The 27,678-nt window shown below is 46.6% G+C and overlaps 2 protein-coding genes across 2 annotated transcripts; one reads left to right on the top strand and one right to left on the bottom strand.

Moving 5' to 3' along the window:
* Positions 1-60: 60 nt before the first annotated feature.
* On the top strand, positions 61-7,502 carry RNASEH2A (ribonuclease H2 subunit A). Its single transcript, XM_066617350.1, has 8 exons — positions 61-331; positions 2,105-2,176; positions 2,352-2,478; positions 3,922-4,009; positions 4,089-4,226; positions 4,461-4,548; positions 5,212-5,335; positions 6,367-7,502. Exons 1-8 carry the CDS (start codon positions 85-87, stop codon positions 6,503-6,505), a joined length of 1,023 nt encoding a protein of 340 aa, XP_066473447.1. The 5' UTR covers positions 61-84; the 3' UTR covers positions 6,506-7,502.
* A 2,000-nt stretch (positions 7,503-9,502) lies between these two features.
* RTBDN (retbindin) lies at positions 9,503-27,592 on the bottom strand. The gene is made up of 6 exons (XM_066617351.1): positions 27,185-27,592; positions 19,539-19,722; positions 18,334-18,418; positions 16,373-16,501; positions 14,106-14,214; positions 9,503-11,072 (listed from the first exon to the last, which is right to left on the bottom strand). Exons 2-6 carry the CDS (start codon positions 19,714-19,716, stop codon positions 10,767-10,769), a joined length of 807 nt encoding a protein of 268 aa, XP_066473448.1. The 5' UTR covers positions 19,717-19,722; positions 27,185-27,592; the 3' UTR covers positions 9,503-10,766.
* Positions 27,593-27,678: the final 86 nt, after the last annotated feature.

Here is a 27,678-nt window from a genome sequence, read left to right on the forward strand (position 1 = left end):
GGCTCGGATTGTAGCCTTTGACGTCTCGCCAGATCTCTCTGTTGTCTTTGCCAGACGGGACCTCCTGCAGCGCTTGAACACAGGATGCGATACTGGTCCCTCGCGAAGGACTGCAATACCCAGAAGGCCGTGCAACTTGAAGCCTCCCCGCCCCCCCCATTTCCTGCGCTGACTTTCCCCGGGGATTCTGGAGCGCGCGCGAAGATGGATCTGGGCGCTTTCGAGCGGGATAACTCGGTGAACTGCCTGCTGCGCTCCGCGGTGCCTGCAGTTTGCAGGTCCGAGCCTTGCAGCCTGGGCATCGACGAGGCAGGCAGGGGGCCGGTGTTGGGTAAGAGCCAGAGTTACGGGGGGACGGGACGGGACCCTGGAGATGTTGCTTTGTGCCCCACACTGGATCTGGTGCAAAAAGCCAGAACGGGCTTGGATGCGAAGCACCATAAGGGGTGAGACTTGCGTGCCTGTCTACTCGGAAGTGAGCCCCATTATAGTCAATGCGGCTTACTCCAGGGAAAGTGTGGACAGGACTGCAGCCTGTGTCACCTTCCACTAGTAGTCGGGCTCGTTTATTGCAGCCAGAAACAACAAAGAGTGTGGTGGCACTTTCAGGTCTCCAAACTGCTGGAAGCAAAAGCTTTGGGAGAATTGTATGGGTTTCCTAAGTGCTCTTAGGCACGCTCAGGGTCCAATCCTATCACAGCTTATCCAATCCAGGGTCCCACTCAGGGTCCAATCCTATCACAGCTTAGCGCTGTGTACCATAAGGCATGTCCTTGACATCCAGAGAGGAGTCGGCACTGGCACCAGCTCAGCACCAGTTGACCCTGAGCCTAGTGCTGGACTCTGCCTGAAGTCCAGTAAGAGCTCCAGATGGTGGTGAGAGCCTTGGGGGTGGGAGGGCGTAGGACCAGCGGAACCCTGCCCCACCCTATCCTATCCTCCATCAGGCTGCAAAACCACGACACAGAGGCTCTCAAGTCTGTGCTGGCAAAAGTCTAGCTGGCACAGACTTGAGAAGCCCCATTTTGAGGCTTGCGGCTTCCCCTGGGTAAAGGGAATGAATGTCTCATTCCCCAAAGAGACCACCAGTGGCCCTGGTGGTGCCACTGGATGCAGTGGTAGCTGTTTTGGCGCCGCTGCACTCAGTGGTGCCACCAGGGATAGGATTGGGCTGCCTGTTTCATTTCTGTAAATGAGAATGGTAGTGAATAATCTCATGGGGTGTTTGTGAGGATAAACTACGTAGAGGGTGTGATTGATGTAGAGTCTTTTCAACAGACTCCAAAGTTTTGTTTTTTTTAATAACAAAAGAATAAAAATATGACTTCCTGTCCTTAAAGGACTTGAGATGTGGAGGACAAAAAGAGACGCCAGCAACTGCTGCTGGGAGGAATGTGGATACAGTACCTGCTTCCCCCTCCTAAATACATGTGTGTCACTGCTTTAGAAGGCTTCTCATTGTCCACTTAGCAGGGGATAATGGCAAAACATCCTTAGGGCCAGACCAAATGTGCAGAAACCCATGTGGAAATCAGCAGTTCCCATGGATGTAACATGTTTGGATACAAAACCCATGAGGGTTTCCTTATCCATGAGTCCCCGTCCCCCCAGAATAATTTTCTATTTCTTAGTTCAAGGTCAACCACATGGGTTTTGACTACATGGTTGGAAACTCATGTGGTTGCCTAATATCCATGGGTTTTGAGTCCTCATAGGAGGTGAGAGAAAGAATGATTTACAGTGCTGTAGGAGTGACCAGCACAGCTTTTTCTACAGATAAACCCCCAATTGGAGAGAATGTGTGGTTGCAAATCCCTTGTGGGTTGATGCTTATGAATATGATTTCCCACAGATGTATTGCACATTTGGGGTGGCCCTTTATTTAATATTCACATTTGTTGTAGGCTCTGATTTGTTCTATAACTAGTAGTAGCAACAATCACCACCATCTCAAGGATACTTAGCATGTTCAAATACTCAGAATATTTTAACATTGTGCTCCTTGCAACAAACGTGTCACAGGCTGTATAATTATGTTCATATTGTAGGTAGAGGATTGAGTCTTCCGGAGAATGACTTACGTTGCTTTCCCTTTTTCCCCCAGGTCCCATGGTCTATGGTATCTGTTACTGTCCTGTGGCACAACAGGGTGACCTGGAGGCACTGAAAGTAGCAGGTAAAGAAGGGAGTGCCTGAATGTAATTAAAATGTGATGGTGACAAAGTTTGTGTAGTATAAGATGGAATCTCGATGGAAATGGGAATGGGTGTGTATCTCTTTCAATTCACAGCCCAATATCTAATTTTCCAAGGGCTCAGCTCTCTGTTTTTTCCTTTGGTTCATTCTTCTAGATTCCAAGACGTTAACAGAGCCCCAACGGGAACAGCTCTTTGAGCAACTGGATGCAGCCAACGATTTCATAGGTTGGGCCTTGCACATCCTATCACCCAACTTCATCTCAACCAGCATGCAGAGGCGGTGAGCGGGTGGCGATAAGGCATTAGATAAGCGGGTGGGGATAAGGCATAAGAGCCATTAGAATAACAGATTGGAAAGGATAGCAGAATTTCATTACTGTTGGACCTGTCCAGCGTCTAAGTAGAAATGGAGTCCACCAACCATGTGGATCAGATTCCCAAATGGACCAGTGCAATAAAGAGGTTTCACAGAATATATAATCTTGGTAAACTCTTTTCTTTGGACCATTGTGGAGTATTATCAATACTACCTGTATCTCTGCAGACAATCAATATCTGATGATGGGCAGCCCAGTCATGAGCTGCTTGGCATGCAGGGCTGTAGCAGTGCCGAAAATGGCTGCCGCTGCATCTAGTGTGCCCCAGGCAGCTGCTGCCGTCTGCTCAGGAGAAGGGGTCTTTCGTCCCTTTCCCCCAGGTAAAGTGAGTAGTTCCGCAATGGGACCACTCAATTCTACGATGACCCAAGGGTCGGTGTAGAATTTAGAGCTTCCGAAGGCTCAGGATCCGGTGGAGCCACCTCTTTCCTGGCCCGCTCCCTCCCCCAACATGCCCCCTCCCCACCATCCCCCGCCCCAGAATGCTTCCTCCCTGCCTTCCCTTATGCCCGCACATACCTCTCCACTGCCCGGCGGTCTGCGTGACCACTAAGCAGCGGAGCTCCAGTGCGCCACTGGTACTAGTCCAGTACCGGCTAGCACTGGTGCTCCACCAGCACTAGGGCCTGCAAATGTGTCTTACAGCTTGAATAGGATTGGGCCCTAAGCCATTTCTGCCCAATTTTGCATATACGCAACAGGGAATCAAATTTGTACACCTGTGGGCCAGGCAAAAATGAGTTAAACAGGAGGAAGGGAGGCATCCCATTTCTCATTATGTCTTGGAGATTATCGGAATGGTGGGACTGGTCTCAGGGTGGACCTTCAGAAAAGGGAAGTAAACTCTTAAGTACTTCCCATAAACTGCTTCCTTTCTTGATGCCACTCCATCCTTAATATTCCTGCTCACTGTTGTATCTCTCTTGCCCTGTTCATGGCTGTGGCACACAACAAATGACCACACTCCAACAGCACATCTTTGTCTGCGCAGCAGTCCTCCCTGTCTCAAGCAGTGCTTACCATTCCACTGTGCTGCTGCATATCTTTTCACCTGATCTGGACAAAGCAATGTTCTCTGGGCAGTCTTATTGGTGATCTGTCATGCCAGCAGGCTTTGCAGCAGGATTTCCAGGCAGACACAACTACCGAGATAGTCCCTGTTGTTGACAGTGTTCTAGTGGAGGTGACTTTCTGTTTTACTGGCCATTAACAAACTGTTATTGATTAAAAAAAAACACACACTCTCTTTTAGCTCCCACACCTTTCCCAGCCAGCCCCTTTCTGGTGGGTAGGTCACAGAACTGGTGTACCATTCACAGATTTGCATATTTTGCTTTTCATTGCAGAGTGAAGTACAATCTGAACGCACTTTCACATGACACAGCCATTGGCCTGATCCAGCATGCATTGGACTCGGGAGTTCAGGTTGCACAGGTGAGCCAGCTCAGCACCACATGCCTGTGAGAGGTAGCAGGAACCCTCACCTACTAAATTTTGTGTGCTTCTTCTTCAGGTCTTTGTGGATACAGTGGGGCCAGCAGAGAAGTACCAAGAGAAGCTAAAGCAACGGTTTCCAGAGTTGGAGGTCACAGTGAAGCCCAAGGCAGACTCCCTCTTCCCTGTTGTCAGTGCAGCTAGCATCTGTGCCAAGGTGAATGCCAGGTTTGGGAATGCTTCTTATTGTAAATAAACTGGGTGGGTGGGTGGGTGGGTGGGTGGGTGTGTGTGTGTGTGTGTGTGTGTGTGTGTGTCAAACAATAGACAATCACTGCCATCATGATGCTTAGTTTCTCTCAAGCTGGCCACTGTTGACAGAATTCTTGAGTAGATGGACCACTGGTCTAATGCAAGAAGACAGATCCTATGTTCTTATTTTCTTCTTCAGGTGGCAAGGGACCGAGCTGTAAAGAATTGGAAGTTTTTGGAGGATCTGAAAGATGTGAATTTGGATTATGGCTCTGGCTATCCCAATGGTAAATTTCAGCTTTCTGCTTAGCTTGAGAGCAGAAGTGGCCACACGAAGAAACACTCAGGCTGCAATCCTAACCACATGTTCCTGATAGTAAGCCCCATTGAACAAAATAGGACTTACTTCTGAGTAGACCTGGTTAGGATTGTGCCCTCAGTGTGCAATTATTAGTTCAGGCTAATAAACTAGGCTGTTGCCTTGGCAATGACTATGCCTTGTTACATTTTTCACTCTTGTCCTTAGATTGCAGAGCTTGTTTATTTAGCAGTAATGTAGGGTTTTTTCACCAGATGTATTCAGCTGTCAAATATTCTCTGCTCTTGTCTACACTAATGGAACTAGACTGAAAGGTAGCTATACTGCCAGGAGGTTGCTCTGTTTCTTTAGATGCCATGCACTGACTCCTCCATTCAAAGGTTACATATCTATCGCTGCTGCTCAGATGTGGCCAAAGAAGACTAGAAAGTGGCATTTACACACAGAGCAAGTCCAGGAACTGAGGCAGAATTTAGAGGAGTGCTAACTCCCATACGATCACTTATCCCCTGGTCCCCTGTTCCCCTTCCAGAGCTGGCAGAGAGGTCTGCAGGTCCTGGCTGAAAGCTTTCTGAGAAGGGGCAACATGGAGTATTAATATTCCAGGATTCCATTTGTCCTTTTTTTCCAGATCCCAAAACTAAGGAGTGGCTTGCACAGAATCTGGACCCTATCTTTGGCTACCCACAATTTGTACGATTCAGCTGGAGTACTGCTCAGATCATCCTGGAAAGCAAGGCTGTACCTGTTCACTGGTAGGTGGGGAAGGAGAAACTGTTAGGTCTTGGAATGGCAGATGAAGCTTGGATTTAGAGGTTCAGGGAGACCTAGGAACTTATGAGGAAAGCACTGCTGCTCAGGGTTTCCTTCTGGCACGGCCTGCCTTTTAGGTATAGCTTTGCAGGCCCAGAAGCAAGTAGGCTCTTTATGAGGCAGTGATTTAGTTGGCGAGTCATAGGTCAGGAAATATGAGGTGCAATGAGTATATAAAGAGTCAAGACAAGATTGAAAAAAATGATAGCTACTTGAGAGTTTGGGGTTCCATCTAAGCAGCACAGCTTTATGGTAGTTCAGAGATGGGCTGATTTGAGCTGGGTGGATCTGCTGAGGGTCTGTAGGACTTCTTCCCTTAAGTCCAGGAATACATGGACCTATTCCTGAGCAAGGAAGATATTTCCCTTGGCTTGGCCTGCCAGCTTCCCTGTGCCTATCTCTGTGTTTGATGGTCTTGTGGGCTTTGCAGAGCTCTGTTGATTTCAGGCAGGAATTGCTGGTGCCAAAGGATGGCCATGAGTTCCCTCCTTGATTTCTACAGATCTTGGGATGTTTAGCTAAACCCACTGAGCAACTTCCCCACCTGAGTCCAAGGAACTGCCAGCTAGCTCACTAGTTTCTCTTTTAGTCTGACCATGGCAGACATGTAAGAAGCTCCAAAAGCTTCTTGTGTGAGGACAGCCAGTAACCTTTCCTTTGGATGAAGCAGGAGTCCAGTGCTATTTCCTTGAGGGGAGAGGAGCTGAATGCTAAGATGCCTATTTTCCATCTTGGCTCTTTGAATGCAGTGAAGGTCTGTGCCTGACAACACAATCCTGTACATGCCCAGTTCCACTGTGTTCAGTGGTGCTTACGCACAGGTAAATGTGTGTAGGATTACACCATAAATCCAGCAGAAGAGGCTGGAACCCAAGACAACTGAATAAAATTCTCTCTGCTAAAAGCGGAGTGTATGAGACTTTTACTACACCCAGATACCTAATTTCCCTCTACTTTTTTTGCCTCCTAACAGGGATGATAGTGAAGATGGCCTGTCACAGAAAAATACACCATCTCTGCTGAATTACTTTGCCCGGCAAGAAACTCCCACCAAGCGCCCTCCCCATCGCTTCTTTTATGAACGCAAGCTTGAGACAGTGACCAGCCTGTAAGAGGCAGCACAGTCTTCCCTTCTTGCTGGGATAATCTTGCTTTTGATATATAAGAAATATTTTAAAATGGAGGTTGTAACTCTTTTCAGTTAGAGCTACAAAGCTGAAACAGAAACACTGCTCTATGTGCAGAATCTGTCAGAGAAAAGGACTGGACTGAAGGCCTTTGTACTTCTGTTTTCTACTTATTTTTAATTCCTATGCATATATTTTTTTATTCTGGAAGTGCTCAGTATTGCTATGTGTAATCCAACTGGTGGTGCTGTAACAGGACAAAAAGGGACTGAGGCACCTCAATGCCAGAGGAGTTTGTAAGCAGATAATAACGTTTTCAGTCGATTAGCTATGACAATTTGAGTAGTGGGCTGTCCTGCCTCTCACAAGACAATATACAGTGCTTTATCCTTGACTTCTACCTGAAGGAAAAATTAATTTAACATGGTGATTTTCCATCTTAGAATAGTAATCAACTAGAGGGCTCAAGGATGAGTTGGGAGTTCTTTTATGCTGGTGCCATGGAATGGGGGTTTAGTTTATATCTGGGGTAGTCCCCTAACTTATATGAACATGCAAGAAAAACCATAATCATTAAAACTTCCTCAGATAAGAATTTTCCTACAGTTTCAGAACTAGTTTCCCTCCACCCCTTCAATCTGTTCAGTTTTCCCATCTTGTAGCCAACTGTAGCCATTTCTGATGCTTCAGAGTGGAAAAATTCCCCACCCTTGTTCCTCTAGCATCTTCAGGTAGGACCAGATGCTTCACAAGCTGTGAAGTGTATGAGTTAAGACCAGGAAGTGCCTGGTCAAATAGCCATGAAGTCCCTTGTTGACTTCTTAACCTTAGTCCCCCAGCTGAAGACTGGTCTGTATCTGGAATGCTCCTGGGGTATTCCTTATCCTGGGCGGAATAATACTTGGATTTTGAACAATCTAAAGCACTCTAGAAATTATAAGCATTGTTTAGATTGAGATTAAGCTGCCTGTATGGAGAAGAGTTTTTTGTATTGTATTAGCAACCTTCAGTCTCGAAAGACTATGGTATCGCGCTCTGAAAGGTGGTTCTGGCACAGCGTCTAGTGTGGCTGAAAAGGCCAATCCGGGAGTGACAATCCCTTCCACACCGGGAGCAAGTGCAGTCTGTCCCTGGTCTGTCTCCCTGGCTATGGGCCTTCCTTCTTTGCCTCTTAGCCTCAGACTGTTGGCAAAGTGTCTCTTCAAACTGGGAAAGGCCATGCTGCACAGCCTGCCTCCAAGCGGGCCGCTCAGAGGCCAGGGTTTCCCACTTGTTGAGGTCCATCCCTAAGGCCTTCAGATCCCTCTTGCAGATGTCCTTGTATCGCAGCTGTGGTCTACCTGTAGGGCGCTTTCCTTGCACGAGTTCTCCATAGAGGAGATCCTTTGGGATCCGGCCATCATCCATTCTCACGACATGACCAAGCCAACGCAGACGTCTCTGTTTCAGCAGTGAATACATGCTAGGGATTCCAGCACGTTCCAGGACTGTGTTGTTTGGAACTTTGTCCTGCCAGGTGATGCCGAGGATGCGTCAGAGGCAGCGCATGTGGAAAGCGCTCAGTTTCCTCTCCTGTTGTGAGCGAAGAGTCCATGACTCGCTGCAGTACAGAAGTGTACTCAGGACGCAAGCTCTGTAGACCTGGATCTTGGTATGTTCCGTCAGCTTCTTGTTGGACCAGACTCTCTTTGTGAGTCTGGAAAACGTGGTAGCTGCTTTACCGATGCGCTTGTTTAGCTCGGTATCGAGAGAATGAGTGTCGGAGATCGTTGAGCCAAGGTACACAAAGTCATGGACAACCTCCAGTTCATGCTCAGAGATTGTAATGCAGGGAGGTGAGTCCACATCCTGAACCATGAGAAGAGTTTATTTGTAATATATAGCCCCCTTTCAAAGCTCTCTTTCTGGCTCATTGTTATCATTGACTCATTTTACACTCTTTCTCATTTCCTTAGTTTCGCTCCTGCTCTTCCCGCTATCAGCTCTATCTCCCAGCTCCATACCTAGTCCAACTTCAGTTATTAAGCCACTTTTACTTCAAGCATGTCCTCAAGATCTGCTTAACTAATCTCCTTTTCTTGGCCAGCCCAAGCTTCCTGTATCTGCACCTCCATTGTGCCATTATTAATCTGTCAAACAATGAACTACCCTTCTTGCCCTTTGCTAAAACACCATGTCACTTTTGCAGCATCAACTAACAATATGCTGTCTGTTCATCGTGAGAAGACTGTAGGGTATGTTAGCAATAAAGCCTCAGGCAAGGGAGAGTGAGGATAAGCAAAGAGGTATTAAACAGAACAGTAACTAAAGATCTCTTCTTTTGAAGTCAGCAAACTAGAGGCTCTTAGTTTATAAGAGATATTAAGTGTGAGATGAGGTAAACAGCATCCCTTAACACCAGAGTGTCCTAAACAGAAAATCCAGGCACCTTAATCTATGTTTCTCATTAAGGCTTTCCCCTTCTCATTTTGATTATGTTTGATTTTACCTAGAAAGGGACTATTCTCTCCAAAACTGGTGTTTTTATCTTCTTGCTGATTGAGGCTGCAATGAGGCTTGCCTGAGTGTAAGCCCCATTGAACATAATGGGACTTACTTATGAGTAGACCTGCATAGCATTGGGCTCTGAGTAGCTCAGGGCTTTCCAGAATCTGGCCTGTAGGCCAGATCCGGCACATGAATAACACTACCGTTCCACTGGGAGCCTCCTGTTCGCATTGCGATCACTCCCAAACTGCACTCTGGCTAGCCACTTCTGGGTTCTGTGACCTCAGCAGTCATTGCACCCAGATTTCCAAGCAGATGTGGCAGGCTGGGGTGCAGTTTCAGGGAGATTTGTGGCACAAACAGGAGCCCTCCCTCTTCACACCAGGGACACCTTTCCCATTGTGCCGCAGTCTCCGCTTTGGAGACCGTTGGAGTAGCTTATGAGATGATTCATTCCTACCCACTGATTTCCTTACAAAATCATGCACACATAAATGTGTGTAGATATATATTTAATTTGCCCCCCTTACCACATATTGACAGATTTATGTATTTGTTTCATGTGCAGTTTGCAACATGACTAAGGGTGAACAAGCAAGAGCATGAAAGGATGACAGATAAAGCAGGATGGATCTGTTTTGGATAAAGAGTAGATGATATTCCAAAAGGAATTTACATATAGTGCTTATGCTTCAGTCTAGGCAATGGAGGAGGTGGCAAAGTTCAGGATTCCTGCATAAAGATGGAGAGAGATCTTGCACCTCCTTCTCTGCAATATTAGATGTTTTGTTTTGCTATAGACTGCTATTCTGTTAGGACAAACTACATGGCATGGATCACTTTTAATGGAATACTATGCATTTTATATGTAGTGCTTGAAACTTTCTTTTCCCTGACATAAACATTGCATTACAAAATTATAACATATCTAGCTCTAGCCATCCCAATTTTACAATCGCCCCACCACCTTGTGGCTGGGTTCGTAAACACTAGAATTAGTACTAGACATGAACTAATTTAATTGTGCAGGAGCTCTTGATCCTCTAATAGGTGCAAGAGGGTCTAGCCCCTGACTGCATCTGTAAAGCTAGCCATGATCCCACCTCACTGTTGGTGGTTTTCCTATTGCTTGCTACCACCGTATTGAGTCCCACCTTGAAGGCTATTCCATTGTGGCTCAGTTCTACAAACAATAGTATCTGAAGCTTTATAAACTGTTGGGCCTCTTTTCCAAAATGGAGTATTTCACCCATTTCTTTTCAGGCTATGCAACCCCTTCTAATCTCAAACTTGTTTCTTCACCAGAGCCATCTTCACATCAGTTTCTGTGGTGGTGGAGAATAACTAGGGACTACTTGGGCCAGCTCTTGGAAGGACAAAGCAGGGCGTTAGTTATAAGGGAAAGCCTGCTGTCGGGAGCGAAGGTGTCATCAGTTAACGGCTATCTTACCCCATCTTTATAGCTGTAAAAAATGGAGCAAGTCTGGAGGATATAACAGCTGTTGGCAGAATTACAGGAGGTGAAAGTGTCCTGTTGGGCTAAACTCTATTTCTAAGGCATGGGACTAAGAGCCCTGCTAAGGTGCCAGTTCTGCTTCCCAGGCCATGACCACATCAAGTTGCACAGAACTATACAAAATGGCAAGAAGCTGGTAACATGGGACAAGACAAATTTGCATAGATCACAAGCGATCCCCCCCAAGCCCCAGTTAAACACAGGGGAGGGGGTTATTTCCCCAGGAAGGGTGGCTGTGTTGAATCAGAACCCACTCCCGCTCCCTTCCACATCTTCCATGAAGACTGAATGCTTCTGCATGTTCCTTCTCAGGCGCTGAAGCAGCAGGTTGCCTGTGCAGGGCCCTTCAGGACTGATGCGGCCATCTCTTTTGCTGCCCTCCTTTGTGATATCAGGCTCCTCAATGCTGTCATTATCATCAGGCTGGGCATACGAAGTTGAAAATACCGGACTGGAGGTGGTCAGTGTCAGGCAGTCACATGAATCGGCACTGACTGTGAAAGAGTCATCCCAAATGGTCTCGCAGAGCTCCTTCCCATCCCGGTACATCTGAAGAAAAAATTGGTATCAGAGTGCTAAAGACTCATTCCTACGGGTCAACGCTTAGATCCAGTCCTATGGGGGCTGCAGGCTGGAAATGCCAAGAAAGAACCACTTCCAGGAATGATAAGTTATAGAATATGGGTGTAGAAATCTACGTGGCCTTGTTAATTTGGATATCTTTTACCAAACCCAGAGAATGAGTGCTTCCCCACCCCCTGCACCCCACTCCCCTAAGTACTTTCCAACATCTCACAAACAAAAACAGATGCACTATTAAAAATGTTTCTTAGAAAATGTAATTGCAGATCTGGTTATACTTACAAAAACTTCAATTTAACTCATTTCTGCCCAGCTCACAGGTATACACATTTGATCCCTGTTGCATATATGCAACATTGGGCAGAAATTGTTTAAACACAATCAGCAACATTTACTCCTTTGATAAGTCGTTGAAAGGGTAAAACAACAGTTGCAAAGGCATTTCATGATAACTGCATCTGAATTAACACATGGAGCAGGTCAGGATTAGAACTGGGAACTCCACCCAACTTCTTATCTCCCCCAGCCCTCCCTCCCTCCCTCCCCTTTCTTCCACTCCCCTCACTGCTATGTGCTTCTTCCCTCCTCAGTTCCAATAGTACCTATATTCAAAATTCTGCAGTTAAAATTATATAGTATAAATTTACCCAAGTGCATGCAAATGTGACAGATTTGTAAATTCTGATCTATTATAGGCTGTAGGGAGTCAACACTAAGTTCTAGGGGTCTCTACAAGTGGGGCCAATTATATTAAAGCATTGAGAACCTTTCTTGAGTGGATTGCAAATCCCCCCAAATCCAAACCAGCAGACATGGGAGGAAGTCAGAGGAAAAGAATAGAGGCTAGCCCAGTCATCTCCAGAGGACCAAGGACAGACAGCAGTGGCTTCTGTGGCATCTGTGGTGACTCCTTCCAGGCACTGTAGCCCTGGCAGCCGCCTGATGGTGCCAAGCACTGATGTAAAGAATAGGTTATGTTTCTCAGTGGGGAAATGATACTTGGTGCATGATTAGAGACACCGTTCCTTTATAAGTCATACAAACCCAAGTGTGCAGAAGGGGGGCAGTATTAAAAACTGTTAAGTTCATAAATGCAAAAGGTCATTGACCATCAGTGACTTTCAGTGAGTCTGTCATTCATGGTGGAAGAATATTGGGTAGATGTGAAATTGCACTGACACGGTCACACTGTCAGCCATGTACTGCCCATGTTTTCTGACAAGCTCCCAGCCAAGTTGTTGCTCGCTGCCTGCCTGCGCCCGTTTGAGGACACTGACTCAGCTGGTTGCTTGCCTCAAAGGCAGGCCACCATTGTTCAGCAAGAATTAGCTTTGCCTCTGGTGACAGGCTGAAGCTTGTCATGTGGAGTTACATGCTAGGAGAGATTCCCATCTCTCTTGACCCTGGAGGCAGTGCGCTAGGCTGACTGAAACTGCAGCTGGCTTTGGTTGAGGTTTCTTTGATAAGACAGGAGATCAGTAGAGGCTCCATGAACTAAGTGTGGACCCTCAAGACTGCCAGTAGTCTCAGGGTGAAATCAAACGGAACATTTAAACAGAAGTCACAGCGGGTTCTTCATCCTGCCTTTGGAATTTACCCACTGGGCAACAATCACAGCAAACTGAGCACTAATGCAGATGTCTCTCTTGTTTCCACACACAGCTTCATTTGGGTTGTCACTAAAAAAAGTTTCATTAATTTGAAGATCAAGTGGCAGATTTTTTTTTAAATATCTGACAAATATTTTTTAAAGTCTAGCTGCACCGCTAACACAGGAAGTAGTGAATTCTTATAAGTAAATCAATGCTGTCTACAGCTGTCCATCATTTGAATTAACCACTCTGAAAAAGCTGCAGTACAAGAATTTTAAGAGCTCATCTAGGATTGTGTCCAAGATAGGACATAACCCTCCAAGGCGGCTCACAGGTGACAACTCCAGCCATGAATCAAGTCCATCTGGTCTTGATGCATCTTATCTATCTTGTCCCAACCTATAGCAAGGACAAAAAGATGTCCCAAGATCCTCCACACTGTCCCAAGTGGCAGGAAATGGATGTCAAACTGAATGCAGTTGACTACGCCTGTCCCCCAGGCTCGGGTGCAAGCATGGAGACCACAGGGTGTCTGTGCAACCTCTGAGTAGCAAAGAAGTGTCCACAGCTATAGTAGCTTGTTAAAAGTACAGGTATGTAACATTTTCTGAAATGCAGTCACATACCATGGTAGCATCATGTCTAATATACAAAAAATAAAATATTGAAATGAATGGGGACCCACCTGAAATTGGCTTGTGACCCACCTAGTGGGTCCCGACCCACAGTTTGAGAAACACTGCTCCATGCTATTTAGAACTCTGGGCATTCCTCCATGCATTTGGAACCCTGAATGCCCAGTATTCTAAATGGTAGGGAGAACAGTTCCCAATTTCAGAGTTGCTCTCCTTCAGACACTGAACCCTGAAAAAGCAGGGGGGAGTGGCCACAGAGCACATCAGCATAGCGGGCAAGGCTACGCAGCGCACTCTTGTTCCTCTGCAATCTGGATACAGCCCTACCCAGTTCTAGCACTGCTGAATGCGGCTACTGTTTCTTTGAATTCCATAACATCTTTTCTTTGGGGAGGCGGCGGCCTTGGTACCACTGCAATAGTACAGTGCAAGCTTTGCATGCTAAAGAGTCTAGGTTTGATCCCTGGCATCTCCAGGTAGGGCTGGGAGACTCCTGCCTGAAACCCTGGACAGCTGCCAGACAATGCAGGCATTACTGATGTAGAAGAACCAATGGTCTGGCTCAGGATAAGGTGGTTTCCTATGCTTGGGCTGGCTGGAATACAGTTTGTGCCTCCTGGGGATTTTTTATCCCTGTTCCCCACATGATTGCCCTTCCCAACTATGGCAGTCACAAAACCAGTACAGGGAACAGCTTGAAACCACTTCTTAACCACAGGATGAGTGGGCTTCCTCCTTGACTCCAGGTTAACTGTCTCCTTTGGCGCCCTCACCTGGCCATATGGGAGACAATCCTGACTGCAGTTATTCCCATCAGGTCCCCAGTGCCAGTCCGTAAGCCAGTTGCGAGCACAAGTCAGGTCTTCCTTGCAAGCATCATACCTGAGAGGAAGATGAGATGGGAGGGTAAAGAGGACGGCTGGATTATCAGTGCAGAATACAAGGGTCCAGGCATTTGTACGAGACTAATTCTGTGAAAAAATTACTACACACAATGTTCTTCATCACTTTCCCCACAGCTGCCAAGTCAAGACCTTGAGGCCCAAACTGCAAACATTTGCAACAGTAGGACACCAACCTGTTTTGAACCAGAAAAGCCATTTGTCGTGGATACAATCATGAGTGGAGAAGCCAAAGACTGTCCCCCTCAGTGTCAATCTAGCAAGGAGATGCAGCGAAATGTTATTTAAATTATTTCTGTCCACCCTTTCGCTCTGAATAAACAGAGCACTCAAGGTGGTATACAAGATAAGAGAGATGGGGGAAAAATAGTAAAATGCAAAAGTAGGGCTGAAGTATCAGGTGCAATAATATAAAAATAAAAAATAGTACAATAAAAAACCCTATTTTGCATGTTTCTAGTATCCTGGAGGCTTCTGCGATGCCTCAGCATCCCAAGCAAGTTGCTCAGTCATCCAGTTGCAGTTGCCATTGTTGTTGTTGTTTATTGAGCATCTCCTCCAGCAGACTGGTACACAAAGAACTTGGCTTTAAACCAGCTCCCTGGACTATGAAATCCATCTGATTTCCAAGAGTGGGAATCAGGCAATTCCTCCCAAATCAATCTCACAAGGGAAATCTGGTTAACACCCACAGGCCATAAAAAGTGGGGTCACACACACCCCTTGATGCATTTGCCCAGATCTGATGTTGGAAGCATCGAATACTTCACAGGAGGCCCACCCACTCTCCTTGCTGCAAGTGTGGATTAGGAACCTGGAATAGTGTCAGTAGGATAGGGATTGTACCCAGTTAGTCACATTAACTTACACATTAAGTTCCAAACAACACAGTCCTGGAACGTGCTGGAATCCCTAGCATGTATTCACTGCTGAAACAGAGTCGCCTGCGTTGGCTCGGTCATGTCGTGAGAATGGATGATGGCCGGATCCCAAAGGATCTCCTCTATGGAGAACTCGTGCAAGGAAAGCGCCCTACAGGTAGACCACAGCTGCGATACAAGGACATCTGCAAGAGGGATCTGAAGGCCTTAGGGATGGACCTCAACAAGTGGGAAACCCTGGCCTCTGAGCGGCCCGCTTGGAGGCAGGCTGTGCAGCATGGCCTTTCCCAGTTTGAAGAGACACTTTGCCAACAGACTGAGGCAAAGAGGCAAAGAAGGAAGGCCCATAGCCAGGGAGACAGACCACGGACAGACTGCACTTGCTGCCGGTGTGGAAGGGATTGTCACTCCCGGATTGGCCTTTTCAGCCACACTAGACGCTGTGCCAGAACCACCTTTCAGAGCGCGATACCATAGTCTTTCGAGACTGAAGGTTGCCAATACATAGTCACATTAGGGTTTTTGTATTACTGTATTTGCTGCTTGCCTGTTAACATCTTGTTTACTCTTTGCCCTTGTCTCCTTTGCTAGTTGATCAGTCCCTGGTTTTTATTGATTGCATTTTCCCCTCCACTGCTATTATTTTTTCAGTCTTTTAATACATGTCTAGTATTTTTATCATTTAGCCTCCTAGTTCAAGTTCACTTGAGAGGGACTGGGTTGCCCCATCAACCAGACCACTATTGTTTCACAACTGCTTAGTTTTAAGAAGATTCCTTGGATTTTGGGACTCTCTGTTAACCTGGAAGGGAGGCTTTCACAAGACTGAGCTTGTTTTTCTTTGGGTGGTAGAAGCGAAGACTACCTTTCCCCAGTCCAAGTCCAACTTACTCAGTCAAAGAGTGACTCGGGGTCCAATCCTATCCAACTTTCCAGCCCTGGTGCAGCTGCAATGTAGCCTTGAGGTAAAGGAACAAATGTTTCCATATCTTGAGGAGACAACTGTGACTGCCCTACCACCACAGGATGCAGTGCATGCCCCATTGGCACAGCTGCACTGGCACTGGAAAACTGGATGGGATTGGGCCCAAAGGCAGTTTAGTGTCATTTGTTAATAGCAAGGCACTGTGCTTGTTTTGCCTTCCGTCTGTCTTCACATGACTATTCTGTTTTACCCCTTCCAAGACATGGGGCTCATTCCTTATTTTTTCCACACCCCACATGAGGCCTCCCTCCAGTCAAGGAAATGGAGCTCACCACTGGTCACAGAAACTCTGGCAAAGGGGCACAGCCAGTACAGCTGTAGGTCGTTGTGGATGAGGCCAATGGGCAGCAATGGGGGAGCAGCGGTAAAAACATTCCAGGTGTTGCAGATACTCCTCGCACCTGAAGGAGAGAAGGAAACACAATGGTATCAAGAAGGTAGAGGACTCCTGAAAAGTGGGACTAGGGACCCCTCCATTATAGTGTAGCAATTGTGAAAGTGGATCTTCATTGAACAGTGAAGCACAGGGAAAAGTCAGAAAATGGTGGTACCAAGACAGCAACCTATATGTTACACAGAGGCAGGCAACCATCTGCAGTGGTAGTATCTGGAACCATTCACTTTAGCCTACAGGTGTAGAATCATATTTTAGAAAGCTTTCCCATGCAAGAAAACCATGTAGTAAGTGTGCACTCTAGAGCAGGGGTCTCCAAACCCTGGCCCGGGGGCCAGAAGTGGCCGGTGACAAGCCTCTATTCAGCCTGCGGCAAGCCTCTGATCCCCTGCAAGCCTCTGGCCCACTCAACCGAATGTGACCAAAGCTATGCTCCAATTGCATCTGGAGGGTGCTCTGAGGGACCAGGAGGCCATGCAACACCCCTCAGAATGCCTTCTAAAGGCCTAAAAACATCACTTCCTGGTTTTCCTGAAAAACCAGAAGTGACTTTTTGGGCCATCTGAAGGCCTTAGGCTTTCTAATGTATTTATTTAAATTTTATATTTATTTTTCTGGCCCTCGACACCATGTCAGATATTTGATGTGGCCCTCTAGTCTAAAAGTTTAGAGACCCCTGCTCTAGAGCAGTGGTTCCCAACCTTTAGTGGCCCATGGACCACTGATGCAAAAATTGAAATTGTCATGGACTACATGTAAACCCCTACCCCCTACACACATAAAAATACAATTAATTTGTAATAATTAGAGAAGATTTATTAGATATGTATTAGATTTATTATTTAGAGAGAAGATTTTGTTGGCTGAGGCTGCAGGTGGTCTCTTCCCTCTCTGGTGGTCCATGGGGGAGCATCTCTTGAGCAAGCACTGCCCCATGGACTATCCAAGATGGTGGAGAATGGACTGTCCACAGCCGACACTTCAGCCCTCTCTGGTAGACCATGGGGGAATGCTTTCTCAATGAGAAGCTGGAAGTGATCAGAGGTGATATTGTTTTTCTGAGGATCACTTCTGAGGATCTCATGGACCACCTGTGATCCATGGACCACAGGTTGGGAACCAGTGCTCTAGAGGAAAGATTTAGAATAGACCTCTCTCTGATTTGCTGGTTTATTACATGCAGAATGTTCGTTTACTTAGGGGAGGATTCAAAATAATGACTTCCTATCTGCAGCCTGAAGTAGAACAGTCCAGCATTCTTCCACCCCAGTTTACTACTTCACCCTGCAAATGTGTTGATTTGGTTTCAGTGCCTCACTGATTGGCAGCAAGGCTCATGGGGAAGTCAACATTATGACTATGACTGCTAACATTCGGGGAAGGGAATGCAAGTGACTGCAGCAGAACCTGGTAAGTCCTGACGGGCAGAGGGTCAGCAATGGTGCTGTCGTGATTGCTGTGCTAGCAGGACCAAGCGGCTTTTAAACCTACTTGGGAGGTTGTGCTTGCCTCCAGTAGGGTGCCAGAGGCTCACAGCCCTCTCTGTGGGCCTCCATACTGCTGCAAATTGCTCCAATCAGCAACTGGAGCCCACATCTGGTTTTCAATCAAAAACCAGAAGTGGACTCCAAAAGGTGATCTGAGCTATTTGCAGTAGGTGCAGTCACTTGCAATTGCTGCAGCACCACTGGGGCACTCATTTCTGAGTCACTCCCCTTAAGGGGGTATGGCTCTCTTCTGGTTCCCCTGGTGGGTTACAATCCACCAGTTTGGAAACCACTGGACTACTGCAAGCATGTCACATTTCTTTGTCCTCTGGCAATAGGGACTGTGCATGACCTGCTGCTGAGGCTCCCACAGCGATTCCAGTAGATGTCATTCGCTCTGGAAAGGTCCTGGACGACTTCTGGTGAGCAGCAGGCATCTGTGGAAAGAACCACCTGTTAGCTCCTCCATTCATCTTGACTGAGATGATGAGTCATTTACATTCTGGTCAGCTTACATGTTATCTTTATTAATGCAACAATTGCAAATATCACTTGATAAGATGTACAAAACCAGCCATTAAGATCATTTATGATCTTGCTCTCTTACTTCCTTCAAATCCCTCCTCATTACCCACCTTTTCCCAAGAAGACTTTAGCATAATGGCTTTGTAGTCCCTTTGCCTCACTTGCAACTAAGCCAGACAGCCCAGTCCTATGCCAATGATGCGTCAATCAGGGCGATGCAAACCATGGCCTACATCTATGGACACCTAGTGCAATGGAAGCCCCATCAACAGAGCAGCCAGCCTGTCAGCATAGAAGCTCTGGATGCTGGTATAAGGACACACCAACATGTCTTGGACTCCAGAAGAACTCCAACTTGCAGGCAGGCTAAAGGAGGGCAAAGACATGGCTGGGACATGGGCAAGATGAGGAGGAGTCAATGTACACTGTATCTTATCTTTCTTTGGATGATGGACACATCCTTAATGCCAGCAAAACACTATGCCAACAACAGAGCTAGCATAGAAAAACCTATAAAAAATATCACGAAGGGGAAAACACCAGAAAATTGGACCAGACTATAAAAGTTGTGCTTTTAACTTGAGAAGTTTCCTTTGGCAGTTCTAAAGGAAAACCCATTTGGGGGGGGGGGGGCTGACTAGATGCAAAGGGGTGCAGCAAGTTTAACAGTGGTGGAGAAAAATGAATTTTGGCAGAATTTTGGCTGCTTGTCACACAGGGGTAAGAAAAGCATCACCTACTGAAGCACCCAATTCTCCATAACTCTTATTGAGAGGTATGAGAACACAGTCCAAATCTGCATCTGCTTCTCTTATTTGTTTAGTTATTCTTTTTTTTTTTTTTTTGCACATTTAAAAAAATTATAGGGAGGTTTGTTCTTGAGAAGAATAAAGCTTTTTTCTGAGCAACTTCAAACCTGAGAAAATAAACCAAGAAACTTGAAGTCATAACTAAGCTTCCCATTTGCCCTGCAATCTTCAAACCTCTTTGCTTCCTCTGCTGCCTTCATACCCCCCAGCTGCTAATACTCACTTTCCACATAAAGTTGACAGACACCCAGCTCTCTTTCTGGGCTTGGGCCGGCTTTGTGTTTCCCTCCAGGCAAGCAACGGCCCTCCATGCCCTTAATGCCTGTCCACAGCACTGCCAATGTCCAAATGATGCCCATTATCCAAACTGTGCTACTGCTGCCACCACCACCACCACTCATGGCTACCTGAGGAGAAGAAGAAGAACCAAATCAGTTGTGATAGGAAAGTTCCACCTCCACCCCCATTTTCACAGCATGCCAGACAGATTAAGCAAGAGGGGTTCCCCCCACTAGTATGGTCAGGGGCAGGCTTTGCTTTCATCTCTGTCTCATTTCAACAACTCCCCTCCCTTGCTCTCTTGATAAGCCACTGCAGGACCTTTCCCTTTGTTCATTGTTTGACTTCAGACTGGGAAAAAAAACTTCCTATAGCAGCTGTGTTAACTCCCCAAAGGTATTTCAAGGCATGCCAGCTGCAGGCAACTCTTCAGCCTCCCAATTTTGGGTCAGCTGACCTGGGTTTCATCAGCATCTCTTCCCCTCTTTGATGAAAGAACCAATATAGGCTTTGTTAACAAAACAGCTGAACAGCTCACAAACTGTACAACATTAATCCATGTTCATTACATAAAAGTAGGTGCATCTATAGGCAGTCATCCCCTATAACTGGGAATTGTGTCAGAGGACAGGCTACCAGCAGCCAAGATTTGTATTTCAGAGGTGCTGACTTTTCAGCTGGTCTCTGCAGCTGTGCCTTTACCAAACTACACTAGTACACAAATGGGTGCTGCAGAAGCATGCTTTCAACCAGAAGCAGCAATCTGTCAGCACTCCACTCCCCCCCCCCTCAAAAAAGCACTCCTTGAATCAGGGATTTGGCCCTGAGGTGGCATTTTCACTTTGGAAAAAAACATTTGCTGGGCATCCCACCGCCCAGGTCTGCAGTGGCACTAAAATGGCTACCATTGCATCCCATGGGGCTGGGAAGCAGCATCAGGGCTACTTGGGGTAAGGGAGCTTATGCTCCCTCATCCCATGTAGTGACCAGGCAGCCCTGATGGGTCTCCTCACATCTGGACCTGCTATTGAGCAGACACAGATTTGAGGAGACCTATGTCGGATCTCCCGGGCTGGGAGAGGGGATAGGATATGGCAGCAGAGCCTTCTGCCATATCCGCCCCCCTCCCACTGCCACGCCTTCTCCTGTTCTCCCCCCAGAACATGTTCCTCCCTGTCACCCAGCGCTCGCAGAGAGCGCCAAGCAGTGTCCAGTCAACCTCCGAACAGAGTGGGCTCGCACTGAACCAGCTCTGGCACTGGGCCAGTACTGACTGTCACAGTCATGCCTTATGGCACGTATGCAACAGTGTGCGCTGGAGGTGGGTGGCAGGAGCCCTTCAGGATCAGGCTCTCAGTTGTGTGATTTTCAGCAGAAAAACTATTCACAGGGGAAAAATGAACTTTCCTCTCAGTTCTAAGATTACCATTCTGAATGGCTGCTTCTGTCTTACAAAAAAGGGTACTCCAGTTGAAACCAACCCATAATAGCACATGTTTGAATGCTAATGTAGTTTGATGCCAACAGTGATTCAGCCTGTAGCAATCAGTGTGATAATACTGACCTCCACATGCAGAACAATTTTATCTGCTAATCCCTACATGTCAAATCACTGATAAAGGTACCTCTGAAACATTGGTTTTTCCACATGATAGCTCTTCTGCTACTGCTTTTCCTGCTCCTCCATAACAAACCAGAACTTTCTATTTTCCAAAGAATAATTCTGCCTAGCTCAAATGTTTGCATCATCCTAACCCAAACCAACAAACAGGGTTGGACCCAGCAGCAGTGGGGTCCAACATAAGGCATTTTTGTGGTGGGGGAGGCCTGCACCCCCACTCCACCCCAAGTAGCCACAGCACAGAGAAACCACAGTGATCCCAGGGCTCTGTCAGATATGGCTTCCAGGACAAGATCTTATGCTTCCGCAAATCCCTTACACTCATTTTACAATCTGAGCACTGCAGTCACTAAAAGGAAGAAAGACTTTTTGAAAGAGCTATGGAACTAGGGGGATAGAGGTGCAAACTTAGATTCCTTGTGGTTATTTTTTGGCAGTGCAAGAAACAAGCAGAATATACTGGAGAATAAGATACATTTGATCTATCCTCACTGCTGCGTCTTTGAGCAAAATGTGCCAGAGAACAAAATCTCACCACAGTAAGTACTTTCAGGGCAAGGTGACCCTATCCCTTCCTTTGCTGTGTCTAATTTCAGGGAAATGGCCTAATTTGCAACAATATGAGGGGACTGTAGGTCTAAATCACCAACTCCCTAGAGAAGGAATCACCTTGGATCTTGGGATAAAGACTGCTAAGGGAACTTTCACAACAGGACTTCCTTTCAGAATCAGTTTAGGGCCAATCAATAAAACCAAGCTCCTGAAGGCCACCAGTCTGAACCATGCAGAAAATTCATTGCATCACCTTGTGCATTATGTAAGATATTGAAGGGATGGAGAACCCTGCATCTAACTTCAACCACAAATCTAATAATAGGTGTTTGTATAGCACTTTTGAATGTTCAAAGTCCTTCATGTGCATTACTTTGTTGAAATCCTTACAACAATCTTGTAAGATAAAGGAGTATATTATCCCCATACTGCAGGCTAACAGCCCAGACAAACTCTTATGACAACAGAACAGAGATTCTGCTGTCATAAATGGTCATATGGTGGCATGCTGTGTGCACCACCAGCAGTCATTTTGGAACTAGTGGTGGTATCAACAGCCCATTCCTGCTACACGTGAGAGTGCAGGTAAGCTGGTGTGGGGTGGGCAGTGGGAGGGAAGGGGTGGGGATAAGGAGGAGTGGGGGAGTTTCTGAGGGGAGGTTCTCAGCAGCAGCACCTTGTGCCAGATCCTATCCCTGTTCCCTCTCCCTTACTCTCCTTGAACTTACACCAGCAAAACAGCTGGTACAGATTTGAGGAGACCCACTAGGGAAGCAGAGGCTTACCTTGAAGTTCCCTTACTTTGAGGAGGCCTTAGTGACTGCCCCCTCCCACTGCAGGATGCACTACATGCTCTGTTGGCACAGCTGCATCAGAACTGGGGGAGTTAGGATTGGGCTCTAAGGCAGAGTAGCATGCCTAAACTCACCTAGTGAGTTCGTAAGTGTCAAACCAGGGAAGGCCTCATGTGCAGTTCAGTGGCTTAGCCAGTAAACAGCATCATTTCTTGTTCAAGAAGGGAAAGAGAACAGATCCAGTCAGGTCATATGGACTTTGCAGTTCACTCAATTTTCTCCTCTCCAGTGTGTAAACAGGACCCTATGTATAACGTCATAGCTATAACTAGTCTATAACTAGCCATAGTTCCCAGTTGTTCCTTCTTCAGTCTCACCTGATCATACTGTGTTCTGATCTTTTAATTAAAATATGTTACTTTTTAAACATTTGCAGCACCACAAAATTGGCAGTGAAGGGCCATCTTTGTCCTGTTCACACATTCATGATTTCCCTACATGACCTTAAGGCTTTCATGTACCATTATTCCTCCCTTTCTGGGCTGACATTAACCCGTGGCTCTCAAGTGGTCACACTCTGATTCATTCCTTGGCTGGGAGCCTGGAAAATACTTGTGGCTTCAATCCCAGGAAAGATTAGGGTGAAGCTGGCTTTCTGACCCAAGTAACTATGATCACTTCTTCCTTCAGTAAGGTCAATGGAGCAGAAGAATCCACTAATGCCAAATTGCCAGTACTATACAGGCACCTACAGAATATCAAGAGATTTTCCTTTGTATACTATGACTCACAAACAATTGAGAACCAGAGTCATGGCTAGAGTATTGGACCATAACTAGATCACTTCTAGTTTCAATTCAGCCACAAAACTTGCTGGATGATCTTGGGCCAGTCTGTCTCTCAGCCTTACCTACCTCATAGCATTGTTGTGAGGATAAATATCAGCTTATGTCATTGTGAGGGGGGATTGTGTATGTCATTCTGAGCTAGAAGCTAATGAGATAAATAAAAGGGCCCCTTGCAATCTGAACTGGAGTGATATGCAAAACACCAACTCTGGGTTCTATCCATAACCATGGAGAGGAGCAGTGGTATCGCTAGGCTGGTGACATGGGAGGGAAGGTGACACCACTAGAGCCCAGAATTGTATATTGAAAATCTTGGTATTTTCAAATAATACCATCATATGATGCAGTTTAATACAGAATACAATTAAACAGACTGCATTGAAATATCTCTGTTCTGTTAAAAGTTATAGTCAGAAAACTGGAAAAGGAAATCACAACTACATGTAACAAAAAGTGAATTTCCTTAACTTAAAACTGACCAATGAGACTGTTCCAAGAGCCAATGAGGCATTATTATGACACAGCAGAGAACCAATAAGATGTTAGTATGGGTCAGCTCTCATTTCCATGTATCAGAGGCAATACTAGAACTCTTACTCAGTTGTGTGTGCCATCAATTTGGTCCCTGATTTTTGGTTGGTTACTGATTTGTTGGGTGACCTGACTTTTATATATTAAAATAAATAAAGTTAATGGGGGGTTATACCAACCCTAGTGATGCCACTGCATTTAAACTGTGCATATGATGTTGTAATTTATTCTGTATGGTCTAGTATGGGAGGAGATCCATCATGGGGGTGATGCAGTAAGATCCCGCACTGGGTGATGCAAACCCTAGTGATGCCTTTGGAGAGGAGCACTTAATTTGAACCAGGACCAAGTTCAAAAACTAGCTTTTAATGTCAGAATACAGGGTCACATAAAGCAATAATAATAATGCAGAAGATCCTGGTGCCTCAAATACATTTCCTCATATTTCCCAGTATGCAGTATGATGAGCCCATATGCATTAAGATTACAAAGCAGGATTTCAGACTTGAGATTCTGGACTCTGCTTTGAATCTTTCTTCTCCCTTTTCTTCTAACACAAAATCAGTACAGGATGGGTGCGAGGCATTTTTCTCCCCACCCAGTACATTTTCACAGGGTACACTCAAATAACTTGCCTCCACCCATGAAATTATAAATTGCAGTTTGAAAAAGGAGTTACTGCATATGCATGTGTTATACAGGTACACTATATGCATCTGGGAACTGCAGCTTTCTACCTGCACATGTGGTAGCACATGCTCATTTGCATCTACGGCAACCTAAAATGTTTAGTTTTCACATTTTTGTACCTCCCTCCCTCCAATGAGCTCAGAGTGGTGCACATGGTTCCTTCTCTCCTTTTATCCCCACAACAACCCTGTGAGGTAGGTTAGGCTGAGAGATAGCAACTGACCCAAGATCACCAAGGAAGCTTTGTGACTGAGCGTGGATTTGAACCTAGATCTTCCAGGTCTAACTCCTGAACTGCTACATCATCACACTGAACAAAACTTCAGTCCAAAGATAGTACATAAGAATTTGAGCCCTTCAGAGAACCAATACTGGCTGAGTAAGAGTATGTGCAGAATGAATTGAGTCTGTGAGACTTAAAAGATTACACACCCTTTACACTAACAGAAGTGGGTCATCCAGTAAAAGAAATCACCTTTCCTTATTTTTCTCTAATTCTTTGGATCAAACAGCATGACAATTGCCCATGCTTATCTTTGGACATGATGTCCAACACAATGATTCAGACAATTAGCCTTGTTCAAGAGTTCCCCAATATGGTTGTCATACGAAGTGGCTGGGCATTTGGATATGTGCAGGCAACCAGTGAGCTTTAAAGGAGGCTCAGGGTCCAATCCTAGCCAACTTTCCAGCACTGATGCAGTTGCACTGCAGCACCAAGGTAAGGGAACAAACATTTCATTATACCTTCAGATTGTATACCTTGGGATATACACCTTCATTATATCATGACCTCTCCCCCACCATAGGATGCAGTGCATTCTCCACTGGCACATCTGTACCAGTGCTAGAAAGCTGGATAGGATTGGGACCCAAGTCAGGAGAGAGTTTTTCACTGTAGGTATATATGTCCCACCCCCTTAAATGCTCCCCTTCTTCTCTCAAATTCATTTATTGCAAAAACATTTAAACAGGATTCTGTATTTTTTCAAATTTTTACCAGAATCACTAAGGGAGTGAAATTAACATTTGAAAATGGATGCACCCATTGCACAACAGCTAGGAAAAGAGAAACACTCTCTAACCTGTAGACACATTTTGATTCAGTTTATGGTAGGGCTGTCACCCAATTAATTGATAACTCAGTTAAACCATTTCTGTCCAACATTGCATATATGCAACATGAACCAAATGCGTACACCTGTGGGCTGGGCAAAAATGGGTTAATTAAATCTACACACATTTGTATATAAAATGTGCAAACAATGATTTTGAATCAGAAGGCATTCTTCCTTATTTCCAGCTGATGCACATTTGTGTTGAAGTAGGCACCTTCTTAAAAGTGGCATTGTAAAAAGAAGAAGAGGCATTCCAGCATGCAAAATTTTATGAGTAGCTGGGTGGGTACATTAGAAAAACATTGAAAGCATTAATACAACTATTCGGACTAACCAAAATGACACAACATCAATGTGCAGTTGCTGCTCACAACTTTGTGTTATTTTGGCGAGCCCTAATAACCATACAAGCAGACTGATTTTCAGACTCCTGCAGCAACAACAACGCTGCTGCCTGATTGACTGGGGGCATTTTCTCGGTTGACCAAAAAGGATTTACAGCCCCACCCTATGCATGTCTACTCAGAGCTAAGTCCCATTTTAGTCAATGGGGCTTACTCCCAGGTAAGTATGCATAGGATTGCAGCCTTAATCAATTAATCTAATTAACTTTGATGAAACGTTGCTGAGAGTTTATATTTAGGTAGCCATACTAAACGAAATCACCCCGAGGTATGTCCCCGCTAGGACACGCAGTTCGAAACGATCGCATGCCGCGACACTCACAGCCCAATCCTATGCATGTCTACTCAGAAGTGCATCCCATTAGAGTCAATGGAGTTTACTCCCAGGAATGTGTGGATAGGATCGGGCTGTCACACGTTACAAATAGTGATGGTGTTTCCTCTGCTGAGTGCGAGAAACCTTTCCGCGCGTGGTCCGCTCCCACGCGAGTCCGCAACTACCACGAAGAGCGGGGTTTGCAGATTCCTCTCTCTCTCTCTCTCTCTCTCCAGGCAAAGCACGAAGCGCTCTCCTTAGCAAAGTCACCCAACGCAGGAATTTCTCCGACTGCGATCCGATCCACGCTTTCCTGGGAGTAAGCCCCACCGCCTATAATGGGATGCACTTCTGAGTAGACATGCACAGGGTTGGCTTCATCTTCCAGCCCCTGAAACCTCAGTGCACGGAATCCCAGACTTCTACTTCAGAATCTTTCTCTGGGAAGGACAAGCAACCCCGCTCCATTCTCACAACCGCCAGACACGCGTCAGGACCTTCAAGGCACTGGAAGCGTGGGAGGGAAAAGAAATCCCCGCGTAGAGCCGGGTGCCTTGCAAGGGGAGGCAGGACGGCGAAGGCGCCCCACGGCTTCGTCTTGGCTGCAAGAGGAGGCGCCGCCGGGGCGATGCGTCTCTGACCTGCCCTCACCTGCGCCCGGCGGCATCCGCAGCTCCGCCTGCGGTGTGGAGACGCCTGCCTGCTTGGGCGCTTACCTGGAAGCCGCACGGGCGACGAGTCCCCCTTCTCCGGTGGCTGACCAGAGGGAACCGGGCGGGGAGGATGCGCCTGGCCCCCGCACTCCGGCTTGGGCGAATGGAGCCGCTCGCTCGCTGCCTCCTACAGTGGGTGCAGCGACAGCACCAGCCCAGCCCGCGCTCGGAGTGGCGGCGCCCAGGGCTCGGCGCGCCAGGCACGAGGTCGGGGGCTCCCTGGTGAGCGCGCCGCCCCTGCTGCCCCCTCGCCTGGCTGGACTGCGCCACTTGCACGTGCCAGGCGCTACGACGGCCCGCTCTGCCCGCTGCGCCCTCTCTAGGCTCGCGCCGGGCAGGGCAGGAACTGCTCCCAGCCTGCGCCACCCACCACAATGAGTCGCGCACAGCCGCCCCATATGATGCGCAGGATCGGCCCAGGCGGCCACCTAAGCCCCATTACAGTCAATGGGGCTGACGCCCAGGAAAGTGCGGATTGGACTGTAGCCTGGTCGGTG

This window comes from Tiliqua scincoides, chromosome 2 (genome assembly GCF_035046505.1).
Source record: "Tiliqua scincoides isolate rTilSci1 chromosome 2, rTilSci1.hap2, whole genome shotgun sequence".
NCBI classification, from domain to species: Eukaryota; Metazoa; Chordata; class Lepidosauria; order Squamata; family Scincidae; genus Tiliqua; species Tiliqua scincoides.